Genomic DNA, 13333 nt, shown 5'->3' with positions numbered 1-13333 from the left:
CTGTTAAGAAACAAGTATATTATAATACTCTCTTCACCCTTCTACCTACACAGCATATAATGATCATTAAGTAGGCTTTTTCCAAGGGTGCCTGGCTACTCGGTAGAGCAGGCAACTCTTGATCTCAGTCTCATGAGTTTGAGCCCCACATTGGGTGTGGAGATTACCTAAGAAAAAAAAAGTGAGCTCTTTCCAAACTACGGTATAAACAGGTACATTTAAGGTGTTAACTTCCTCAAACAAAATTTTTATTTTTAAAAGAAAATGTGTAAAGAAGACAAAGAAAGAAGTCACCAACAATGGAATTAAAGACGTCAGCCAGGGAGATGTCTGGGGGATCCTCCCTCTTAGTCTCTCCAATGTTGAGAGTGTACATACCTGCCTGCTGCTTCTGCTTTTTCTCCCCAAAGTTCCTCTGCCTAGCATACAAGGCCCTCAGCTGCTAGTTTTCAGGGAATTTAAAGGAAGTATATGTGTTTAGGAAGGATCTGAGGCTTCTTTCTTATTAAAGAAGACACATTGCAATTAAGTGGAACCGAGTGCATGCAGTTAAATAACTACTGAACCACACCCGAGCTGGATATTTTATAGGGAGATCTGAAGCAATTGGGTGGGTTTGCAGCTTTGGAGCTATTAATTTAGTCAGACTTCTTTTAATTCTTATTGATCACTCTTTTTCCCCATAGGTGTGAGGTGGGCACAGATAGCTGGTCTCAATGCAATGACACACCTGTGAAGTTTGCTCGTTTTCCAGTCACTGGGTTGATAGAAGGTCGTTCTTACGTATTCCGAGTTCGAGCTGTGAATAAAACTGGAATAGGTCTACCATCTAGAGTTTCTGAGCCCGTGGCTGCTCTGGATCCAGCTGAGAAAGCTAGACTGAAAAGTAAGCATTTTTCAATTTTCAGGATCTTCTTGAACCTTTTTTAAATATATTTATAACTATAGTACAGCTCATTGCGAGGTCATTCCTCCCCCTTCCACTAGAGGGAGAAGAGAATAGGAAATCCTTTATGGGTTAGAAAATCCTAGAGGAAAAAAACAAAAACAATTTGTTTTCTTGACTCATCCATTCACTAAGAGCTTTATTTTTTTATTTTTTAAAAAATAATTTATTTATGTTTAAATTTAAATCCAAGTTAGTTATCATATAGCGCAACAATGATTTCAGGAGTAGATTCCTTAATGCCCCTTACCCATTTAGCCCATCCCCCACCCCCCACAATCCCTCCAGCAACCCTCTGTTCTCTATATTTAAGAGTTAAGAGCTTTATTTCTTATTTTGATTCAGAAAACTTCTCCTTATTAAATTGAGTTCTGGTCATTCTGTTTGAAATGAAATATGATAATCAAGAGCCTGGGAAGCATTTTTATTCATTTTATTAGCACACTCCAAATATGTTTTTCCTTTAATTCTTAAAATTATAAGATGGTCACATCTTTTGATGGTCACAATGGGGAAGGGAGGTCGTTATTGGCATCTAGTGGGTAGATGCCAGGGATGCTTCTTAACCTAGAATTTGCCCCCTAGAGCATTAATATCTCCACCGTGAGTTTCTTTATATCAAAGGAAAAGCACATTTACAACATATCTGATCTATACTTGAGTTTCCATATCAGACCATCAAAAATAATCTTTTCATATATTTAAACTCCAAGTCTCAATGTCAAAACCATGGTATATGAATTATGCTCTGCATTTGTTTCATGGGAACCCATATGCATCCTCAATAATAGAAACCACAAAATGATATTTTAAAAAACTGTTCGAGGAGCACCTGGGTGGCTCAGTCGGTTGAGCATCTGACCTTGGCTCAGGTCATGATCTCGCGGTCCATGAGTTTGAGCCCACGTTGGGCTCTGTGCTGACAGCTCAGAGCCTGGAGCTTGCTTCGGATCCTGTGTCTCCCTCTCTCTCTGCCTCTCCCCTGCTCATGCTCTCTCTCTCTCTCTCAAAAATAAATAAACATTTAAAAAAATAAAAATAAATCATTGGATATTAACACTTCAGTCTATAACAGATTTTTCAGCCTTGGCCCTATAGACAGTCTAGGCCAGATAATTCTTTGTTATAGGGGGCTGTCCTGTTCATTGTAGGATGTTGAGAAGCATCCCTGGCATCTACCCACTAGATACCAATAACGACCTCCCTTCCCCATTGTGACCATCAAAATTGTCCCCAGACATTACCAAATGTCCCTGAGGTGCAAAATCACCCCAGTTGAGGACTGCTAGTCTATGTCTTATTTGCAGTGTTGTTTGTTTGTTTGTTTGTTTGTTTGTTTGTTTTGTTTTTGCCTTAGGTAGATGTATGGCATCACAAAAAGCTAAGCTCCAGAAAAAGTCTGGAGACTTTTTCTTATCAGGTTCCTTGATTGCCCTCTAATTACTTTTCACTTACTATCTGACTTCCCTCCCTCTTTCCTAATTCCATCTCATTCTTTCATTTACTCTATTTTTTAAATAAATTCCAATGAGAGTAAGATTCGTTTGAATTGAAAATAGGTTATCTTATGTATTACCTTTCTGTTTCTGTACAAACTATGCTGAAAAGTCTGGTGATAAAGCAGGAGTTGAACCATTCTCTCTGATATTTGTGGGAACACAGAAGTGAATTACCTCTTCAATGAATGAATGAATGAATGAAATGGATTTAAATGCATTTTACTCTTTTCCTGCCCATCTCACCCATTTTTCTTACTCCAGATCTAAGCTGGTTTCCTTCATAAATAACACTTGTCAAAATACAATGGAAAGAAATCGCTTTCATTGAACTGTACTGCAGGATTCATTTCATTCACTTTCATTTCATTGTACTGCAGGATTAGCCCCCCTCTCCTCTTTGAGCTTCATTATTGCAGATAAATAACTACTGGGCTTACAATTGTTCCAGAAAAGTTTCCCCCAAATACATGCTATCTCTTAAGAAGACATGAGGGAACCTACATGTTTCCAGAGATCTATATTGAATAGTAAACAAACACAGGTTATTTACCTTGCTTGCAAAAGTACATTTCCAGAAATATTGACTCCAACTAGGCAGGTTCTGTGCTCTAACAGATTGTGAGTCCCTTGAAGACGTAACACCATATATGTGTTCAGTAAGATTCATTATGAAAATACCTAAGCAAACTAGTAACAAACTCAATTCTGACTAATATGGCCAGTTTGTGAATACAGTTGAAACTGCATTTAAGAATTTCGTGATTTTTACATTTATCTATGTTTAGGTCGCCCTTCAGCACCCTGGACTGGACAGATCATTGTCACTGAAGAAGAACCTTCAGGTAAAACTCGGTTTTCCCCAGATATTATTGCCCATGTTTTGCCATGTGGTTTATCCTTTATTGTGAAGGGTACAGTGCATGTTATTTGAGATGTTTAGAGAGGACATTCTGAAATATTTGGATACCATAAAGGAATTTATATTTTCAGAGAATCACTGTTTTAAAAAAAGGTTTATTGAGGTACAGTTGACATATAGTAAATTGATATCTGTAAAATGTACAATTTGATAAATTCTACATGTGTATATTCCTGTGAAACTGTCACCATGATCAATATAATGAACATATGCATCACCCCTAAAATTTTCTCAGGCCCCTTTGTAATTTCTTTCTCATACCTCTTCCCCATCTCCAGGCCATCACTGATCTGCTTTCTGTCACTATAGTTTGCATTGTCCAAACTTTTAGATGAATGAATCATACTCATTTTTATCTTATTTTCCTCACTGAGCATAATTGCTTTAAGATTTATTCATGTTGATGTATATATCAGTTCATTTCAATTTTTTCATCCATTTACTGTCAAAAATTTCTATGAATATCCTTGTTAAGTGTTTGTAGGGACATATGCTTTCATTTTTCTTGGATGAATACCTAGGAGTTGAATGGATAGGTCATATGGTAGGTGTGTTTAATTTTTAAAGAAACTGCCAACTGTTTCCAAGATGGTTATACCACCTTGCATTCCCATCAGCAGTATGTGAGTTCCAGTTGTCCACGTTATCACCAGTAGTGGTGTTTTATAGTGGGTGCATAGTGGTTTTAATTTACATTTTCCTAATAATGTTGGGCATCTTTTTTTTTTTTTTTTTACATTTATTTCTTTTTGAGAAACAGAGTGAGACAAAGTGTGAGCAGGGGAGGGGCAGAGAGAGAAGGAGACACAGAATTTGAAGCAGGCTCCAGGCTCTGAGCAAGCAGTGAGCATAGAGCCTGATGTGGCGCTCGAACCCACAAACTGTGAGACATGACCTGAGCCAAAGTCAGACGCTCAACCGATTGAGCCACCCAGGAGCCCCAATGTTGGGCATCTTTTTATGTATGTATTGCCATTTTTGCATCATGATGCTTGAATCTTTGCCAAATCAAGTTTACTCAGATATTTTTCCTGCTTTGTTTTCTAGAAATGTTACAACATTAGCTCTTAGATTTTAATCTATGCTCCATTTCAAATCATTTTTTTCTATATCGTGTGAAGTAAGAACCGAAGTTGTTATTCTTATTATCCTTATCATTTTGCATATGGCTATCCAATTATTTCAGCAATCTGTTCAAAAGATAATCCTTTTCCCATTGAATTGCCTTGGCACCATTGTCAAAATCAATTGGTTGCTTATTTCTGGACTCTCTATTGGTCAATTTTATTTTCTCTACACCAATCACACTATCTTGATTACTGTAGCTTTTATAAGCTTCAGGTTGTTGTTGTTTTAAAAAGCTTCATAGTTTAAAACAGAAAACCAAACACATAAGTAGCTTCAGAGTTTTGAAATTAGGTAGTATTAGTCCTCTAATTTTTTTCCCCAAAGTTGTTTTTGCTATTCTGTCTTTGCATTTCCATGTAAAATTTAAAATCAGCTTATTAATTTCTATTACAAAACTTATGGAGATTTCAACTGAGTCTTTTATATCCTTAATGATTTTCTATCTACTTGGTCTATTAAATTGATAGAGCAGTGATGAAATCTCTGACTGAAAAATAGATTTATGTATTTCTTCTTGCAGCTCTACCAGGTTTTGCTTCATATAGTTTGAGGTTTTGTTATTACATGCATAAGTAATTTATCTTCTAATGAACTGACCACTGTATTATTCTAAAGTGATACTTTTTATTCATGGTAGTGTTTTTTGTTTAGGAATCTACCTTGTCTGATATTAATGTAATCATTCCAGGGTTGTTGGTTTTTTTTATTAGTGTTAGCATGGTATCGCTTCTCGGCCTTTTGGCTAAGATCAAGTGTATTAGTGTTAGCATGGCATATGGTTTTCATCCTTTTACTTTTGACCTATATTTAAATTGTATTTTTGTAGGCAGCATATAACTGAGTCTTGATTTTTTATCCACTCGGGTAGTCTTTGCCTTTTTACTAGAGTGAACAATTTACATTTTGTGTGATCATTGATATGGTTGGATTTAAATCTACCATCTTGCATGATTGCAAGATCATGACCTGAGCCGAAGTCGGACACTCAACCGACTGAGCCACTCAGGCACCCCTCACAAGTCTTTCTTTAAACATCTTTTTTCTGTATCCCTTTCTCTCTTCTCTACTTTAGGAAATCCAATTACATGTCACTTGAAACCACAGCTTGCTGATGCGATATCCATTTTTCCTTTCAGTCTTTTTTGATTTCTGTGTTCCATTTTAGACATTTTCTACTACTGTGCCATAATTTTACTATCCTTTTCTTCAGTGTCTAACTTGCTGTGAATTCCAGTCAGTGTGTGGGTTTTGTTTTGTTTTGTTTTCATTTTAGGTTTTGTAATTTACAGCTGTAGAAGTCTAGAACAATTTGTATTATTTTTACATTTTCCATGTCTTTAATTAACAGGTTTAATCTTTATGCTCTGGAACATAATGAATATATTTATAATAACTGTTTTTATATCCTTGCCTGTTAATTCTATCATCTGTGACATTTTTGGTTTTGTTTTCATTGATTGATTTTTCTCCTCAGAAGGGGCTATATTTTCATGATTCTTTGCATACTTAATAATTTTTCATGAGATGCCAGACATTTCGAACTTACATTGTTTGGTGCTGGATATTTTTGTTTTTTTATAAATGCCCTTGAGCTTTGTTCTGGGGAAACGATTTGATCTTTCAAGGGTTGCTTTTGTTAGGTGAAATCAGAACAGCCTTTAGTCTAGGGATAATTTGGCCATACTACAGAGGAAATACCCTTCTGAGCAGTACTCTACCGGATGCTTGGGAATTAGATTTACACTCTGACTGGTGGGAATATGGACTCTCCCAGGCCCCATGAGAGCTTTGAGGATTGTTCTCTCCAATTCTTTTGTGTAGGTTTTCTCCAGCCTCAAGTGGTTTCCTCATATTCATGTGCTGATCATTACTCAGGTGAACACTCCAGACAGACCCTCTGCAGAGTGTAGCCCTTTCCTCCAGTATTCATCCTTCTGACTCTATCTGTAGATAGATACCTTGCCCTTCCTGGAATTCCAGCTTTTTTTCCTCCAGCTGGGGAGACTGCCAGGCTCTACGTGGTTCCTCTTCCTGAGCTGCTGTCTTGAACTTCTCTCTGGACAATAAACTAGGACAATAGTAGAGCTCACTTTAATTTGTTTCTCTCCTATCAGTCATCATTGTCCTAAGACAGCTAATATCCAATGTCTATAGACAGGCGTTTCATGTATTTTGCATGGTATTTTAGTTATTTGACATGGAAGGGTTACTCTGATGTCAGGAACTGTGGAGGCTCTAAAATTTTACCCGACTTACAAACTAATATATTTTCTACCACAGTTTCATAGATGCTGGCAAAAGACAAGAGAGTCCTAGATCAGAAACAAAGGACTCTATAATTCACAGCGTAGAAGACCACATGAGCTTCACGTTCCCATTATTTTTCCCTGCACTGTCTCCCCCTCCCCACACCAAGTCCCACAGGGTGGTATGGAGGAGCACAGATGGGTGTGCACACACAGTACATTTGTGTCACATCTGAGAAACCTTGTACTTAGGACACCCCAGTATTATAAGGGGGCTGCTAACAGATCTACCCAACCTTTCTCTGAAGGACATTATCTTTACTATTCTGGGCAGAAAACAAGACAACTTTCTGCCCTAGAGAATATACTATCTCATATTCCAAGTTTGTTTGCTTTCCAAACATCCTTGAAAAGATATTCTATATATTTTCTTAATGTTTATTCATTTTTGAGAGAGAAAGAGACAGAGCGTGAGTAGGGGAGGGGTAGAGAGAGAGGGAGACATAGAACTCAAAGCAGGTTCCAGGCTCTGTGCTGTCAGCGTGCCCTGAAAAGATATTCTATAAAAAGCTGATATAAGATGTACAGAAAGTAAAACTTATGTCGTTACTACTGTTTTTTTTTTTTTTTAATTTTTTTTTCCAACGTTTATTCACTTTTGGGACAGAGAGAGAGACAGAGCATGAACGGGGGAGGGGCAGAAAGAGAGGGAGACACAGGATCGGAAACAGGCTCCAGGCTCTGAGCCATCAGCCCAGAGCCTGACGCGGGGCTCGAACCCACAGACCGCGAGATTGTGACCTGGCTGAAGTCGGACGCTTAACCGACTGCGCCACCCAGGCGCCCCTCGTTACTACTCGTTTTTAAGGACCAGAAAGAAAGTCAGAACTGTCAAGCAAAGAAAGTAAAATTGTGACTTTGAGTGAATGAATGAATGTTTTAGGAAGGATTTCAGAGTTGGGGTATTTCTTTATACTGTGGAGAAGTAATGAACTCTTCCCCCAGTAGGAGAGAAGCATCTGTGCCTTTTGGAGCATGCTGGGCTTCCCAGAGTGTGTGCTTTTCACTTTTCCTCATTGTTTTTCAGAGGGTATTGTTCCTGGGCCCCCCACAGACCTCTCTGTCACAGAGGCCACCCGGAGCTATGTGGTGCTAAGTTGGAAGCCCCCTGGCCAGCGTGGCCACGAGGGCATTCTGTACTTTGTGGAAAAGGTAAGACTCTGGGATCAAACATTATTACCTCGTGCCACTTCCTAAAGATTTCTTTAGAGAACTAGAGCTTAAATTTCCATTGTGTCCTGAACTCTTCAAACCCATATAAACTATGAACAATCTTCACGGAAAAATGCATATCACACAAAACTTTGCCTAAAAGTTCAGGGGGTGTATAGATCTGTGAAGCTCACCCATAGACTCCAAAGAGGCCCACAGACCTCAAATTATAACCCTTTAAGAAGAGAATTGCTCCCGAAACTGTAGATTGTTCATATGGCAGTTTTCTAGAAGATTTCTCTGTCTCTCTCGCTCTAGTAATAGCTTTTCATCTCTCTACAATTTGTCTTAAGCAGTCGAAACTGAAGATCAATGAGTGTAGATGAGCCAGAGGAATAGAAGTGACAATACTTTCAGAATACTGCCAAATAGCTGGAGGATCAAAGAGAGAAAGTCCTTACATGCTGCCTGGCACTTGGCCAGCACTACTCTAAGTGCAGGTAGTAGGATGGGGTCAGAGATTGCAAAACAGCATGAGATACTGGCTAGTTCTTTCCCTCAAATATCTTGTAATTTTATTGTCATGCTCTTGGAGAGGGCAGCGTATAATGAAAGCCTAAAATGGGTGGAATGATGAGAATTATATGTGAATCTACCATAGACACAGATCTAAGGGCAGTTACAGTAAGCATTTATGCCCAGAAAATGGAGAAGAGCCAAGTCCTAGACAGGACGTTATTTGGGGCAAGTGCCCTAGTTTCAAGGGCAGACACAAAGGAGGAGTATCTGCCAGGCAAAACATAATTGCTCCCGGGACGGGGCATTTCAAGAGAATTTACTTAAAATGAGGTTCAAAATCCATTCGTTAAAAAAGTTTTGATTAAGATATAATTGAAAAAAATGAAACTAAAATAAGCTTATTTCCTGGTACCCATAAGAACATTTACATTTATACTGGCAGCCACGCACCATTATTTTTGAAGAACAACAAATGAAACAATTGGCTGTATTTTTTGTGTATTTTGTTTTTATAAAATTGTGTGATAACAGGATAAGTTGTCATTTACTTTACATTTTACCTTCGTAGTAAAATTATGGAAAAGGTTTCTACTTGGCAAAAATATTACGGAGCTTGGTGAGTTTTCCTAAGAGCTTTTGCGTTTCATCCTTAATGCTATTCTGATCATTCAATTTCAGAACATCTATTAGGTCACCTTCCCTGATAATTATTACAGGAGAATAGACATGATGGGTATATAGGTACTTGCAAACTTCTGCAAATTAGGTGACAACATGAAAGTAATATGCATCTATCTTCATGGCCTTTTAGTTATTTCAGATCATCAGAGAATATTATACTAGCATTAAAAATGCTAGGGTCTGTGGTTTTCCTATTTTAATTAATAAATGTATTAATTTATGTCCTTTTTAAAGACATTTATCATGTCTTTGAGGAGCATGCCTCACTTCTCCTTGTCCCTAGCACATTGGTAACAATAAATGGATTATTTCTGTAACATGGACATCTTTCAAAAGAATCTGATTTTACTAAAAACATTAGATTTTTTATTGTTAGTAATTTGTATATTTTCTAGATATTAACCTCAAATTAACTAGAGCTTGAGTAGCATTTCTGATTTTAAAATTTTTCTTTTCTTTTTTTTTCTTACTAGAGGGCAAGACTAGAGTGGAAAATGTTTATTTCCTGGTGTGCTTAATACATACCCTCCACTGAATCTTTTCGAAATTCTCCACAGGAAGAGAGTTCTGAGTAAGCTCTCTGACAGTAATTACCATCTTTCCTATAATAATGACACAGTAACAATATACCACTGAGGCGTTTTCTTCAAATGAGTCAACTTTGGCTTCTGTTAAACATTTCCTCTGGTCACATAAACTCTAATTTCTCCAGGAAAGTCTATTAACTTCCCTAGACCTAAATACATATGAGTCTGTGATTAAAAATGTAAGTGTTCATCCACGAGCAAACCTGGCATGGAACAGAGGGAACATTTCGAGTGCAGGGTGAGCAGAGAGGCCTGTAAAGGCATGGCTGACGTATACAAAAGGCCCAGGATGTTGACATATTGGGGGAGCAGAACATGTCCAGAGACCTAGGGCACACTTACAGAACTATCCAAACATCACACCGTTGTCCTGAGCTGAGACTCAAGCTATTCTGATGAGCCACTTCTAATACATTGACCTTTCTAAAGAGAAATGGTCTACATGCTTTTGTCCCGCAGCACATTTTCATCCCCAGAATATTCATGCCCATGGGAGTTCAGCTTCTTTACCCCTGAGCTTGCACTTCTTTACAGAACTTTTTACCAGAATTTGCATGCACATAAAGCACAAAGTCACCTGTCATGGCTAAAGCTTATGCCCAGTTACACCATGTCTGTGAGCCCTAAAATGGTTGATAGTGAGGGGTTTATTAGCAAGGTTATTGGATGGATCGGTCTCCAGTGTTCCCAGCCTTCCTATACTGTGTTCTTCTCAGCCCCAAACTTTTTTCTCAGATGTCTTATGTCTTCAGCTCTTTCTCTCTCATTCCCTTATCAAAAATCTGGTCCTGTCAGAGATAAGGGTTGTATCATTTGCTAGCTCTGTTTCTGCATGCAGGGATGTTTATCAATGACCAGGCACTGTTCTTTTTTTTTTCCTTTCATAAAAATTTATGTTTATTATGCTTAATCAAATGTAAGTGGTACATCCAAGGAAAAATTTGCTATTTTTTTAAATGAAATTTATTGTCAAATTGTTTTCCATACAACACCCCGTGCTCATCCCAACAGGTGGACCAGGCACTGTTCTAAGCACTCTGCACATGTTAACTCACCTAATACTTACGGTAACCTTATGAGGGAAATGCTTTTATTTTCATCATGCCTATTTTGTAGATGAGGAAACTGAGGCTTCGATGGGGCATATAATTTGCTCAGGGTCACACATTTAATAAGAGACAGAGCTAGTATTTGAACCTAGACAGTCTGGCTCAGTTTCATATACTGTATCCAACTAGTATACATTGCTGCCTTTCAACCTTCCCAAGCCTGTCTTCTCTGGAAAACATGGATAATCACACAGTGCTACCTCCACAATACTTAGTTCAGAGCACAGTTGAGAAGATTAAAGAGTTACAATGACATAAATCCCCTAGCATAGTGAAAGGCAGCTATTATTTTTTATTATGAAAGTATAAATGACTGATAATTGTTATATGTTCCCCAGGGGAGAATGTGTCAAAATGAATTAAAGCCATAAACTGAAGAATTGAAGGTCTGGGAGAATTTTATCCCTCAGTTATCAGCAGATTGACTGGTTAGGGGGAATTTATCCTCTCTACCCTTCCACACACAATGACACATCATGAAAGATTCTACAAGGGACTTTAGAGGTTACCCTGTCACATTTGCTTATTTTGCAGATGTTAAAACTGAGACCAAACAATACTCATGTGACTCTCCCCAGGTCACATGTCTTATTCTTAACAAAGCTAGGACCAGAGTGGATGCCTCTGGATCCTTTTCACCATACCATGTTGTCTCTCATTTCAAATCCATGAAGGTTATGCCAAACGATATACCAGTATTTTTATAGTCCCAAGAATGTATCATCCCTCCCAGCTGGTCACTATATCGCAAGGTTTGGATTTCTGGAAAAGTCTCTTGAAACTGTTCAAAAGTTCCAAAGCAAAATCATTTCTGCTGACCTTGGGCAGAATTGAGAGTACAAATAGGAGGGGAAAAGGATTACTGAAGACTACAGATAGTTTTCTCACTATATTCTCTACCAAAGTGCAAATAGACACCACATCCTTTCAAGGATTTCAGAGTCACTCTAGACTACTTTAATCCCAAGAATAGAATTGCTTTAAATTAGTTTTTCCCATAATTTATTCTAAAATATGGGTAAGAAAAAAAGAACATCTTTATCTTTCATTAGCTTCTGTTCTTCCTTCCTTCCTTCCTTCCTTCCTTCCTTCCTTCCTTCCTTCCTTCCAAATTAAAAAAAAAAATTCATTCATTCAGGAAAAAACAATTGTTGATTATTTCCTATGTGTCAGATACAATTCTAGGCTCTGGAGGATAGCAGTGAACAAGACAACTCGCTGAACTCAATTCACTGAAACTTATTTTCCAATGGAGGAGATGACAAATAACTTAATTTCAAATAGAGATAAGTGTTTAAAAAAATAATAAAGCAAGGTGAGAAAGGGACAAAGAACTCTTTCAGATTCTTTGGTAGAATAGGGAGGGGGTGATCAAGAAGGGCTTTCTGAGGAGGTGGTGTTTGAGCACAGACCTGAATGATATTCTGAATCATTAAATAACACTCAATTAAAATAAAAGTTTATAGCAGTGAAAATTAAAGTATCTTATATAGCACATTAAATTGAATTACCCACCCTAAGAATTAGAAAAGGATCTGACCCCAAGCAGTCCTCAAAATAAATTAAGGTCTTTTATAAGTCGATCAGTGATCTTACTTGGTTAATAAAGTCAGTGAAGTATTAAAGTATTTATCAAACAATGCAAAGCCAATTTTATTTAGATAATCCTATGGACTACAGATGCTTCATCCCCATTTCCTCCAAATCTCTTCTCCAGTTCAACTCACTGGTAACAGGTAGGTGGTTTGTTGACGGATAAATAAGACTGCTAGATGCCTGGCCTAGAGGTCCCATTTATTCTTGCCGTGCCGTGAATGGGTCTCACTGTTTGGGCTGCAGTGTGACGCAGAGACAGAAAACTGGCAGCGGGTGAACACAGAGCTCCCTGTGAAGTCTCCCCGCTTTGCTCTCTTCGACCTGGCTGAAGGGAAATCCTACCGCTTCCGCGTCCGCTGTTCTAACTCGGCAGGAGTGGGTGAGCCCTCAGAGGCAACGGAAGTGACCGTGGTAGGGGATAAACTTGGTAAGTGTGGAGTTCCCTTGAACAACTGTAAACTTCTTTTACTTCAATTTAAGAAAAACTTCCAAGGCAAGTACTCATCAGAACGTATATGCCTGGAAGCAAAAGTAGTGGCATCCTTCTTTCGTATCATGAATTTAATTGATAACTATACTTGACTGATACGTTTCAAAAATTCATTATTATGAATGATGAAGTTATGAAAAGTAAAGTTCTTTGGGAGTTTCAACAGTATTGTTAATGTATTTTTTCTGGAGTGGGTTGGTAGGTTCCTGGGTATTTAGTTTATCATTATGCCCCCACACTAACATATTTATTTTTTTTTTATTTTCTGCTTTAACAAATATAAAGTAAGTAACTGTATGTTTGAGATGATTACTTACGTAAAATTTATGTGTGTGTGTGTGTGTGTGTGTGTGTGTGTGAGAGAGAGAGAGATAAGAATGAAGTTTTTTAAACCACACCTG

General features: G+C 37.9%; 1 protein-coding gene and 1 pseudogene across 3 annotated transcripts in view; both read left to right on the top strand.

Annotated features, from left to right (window-relative positions):
* Positions 1-13333, top strand: part of MYOM1 (myomesin 1) — a 153361-nt gene that overhangs the window by 73183 nt on the left and 66845 nt on the right. For all 3 annotated transcript variants that reach the window (XM_040479292.1, XM_040479291.1, XM_040479290.1), the window contains 4 exons: positions 687-886; positions 3231-3287; positions 7826-7950; positions 12686-12869. In XM_040479292.1, the coding sequence (XP_040335226.1) occupies positions 687-886; positions 3231-3287; positions 7826-7950; positions 12686-12869 (566 nt within the window). The remainder of the gene's footprint in view (positions 1-686; positions 887-3230; positions 3288-7825; positions 7951-12685; positions 12870-13333) is intronic.
* Positions 5215-5390, top strand: LOC121033252 (uncharacterized; annotated as a pseudogene).

Source organism: Herpailurus yagouaroundi, unplaced genomic scaffold (assembly GCF_014898765.1).
Source record: "Herpailurus yagouaroundi ecotype Mexico unplaced genomic scaffold, PumYag 142, whole genome shotgun sequence".
In the NCBI taxonomy this organism is placed as follows: Eukaryota; Metazoa; Chordata; class Mammalia; order Carnivora; family Felidae; genus Herpailurus; species Herpailurus yagouaroundi.
Note: the sequence above shows the minus strand (reverse complement) of the source record. Positions and strands in the feature narration are given on the sequence as shown.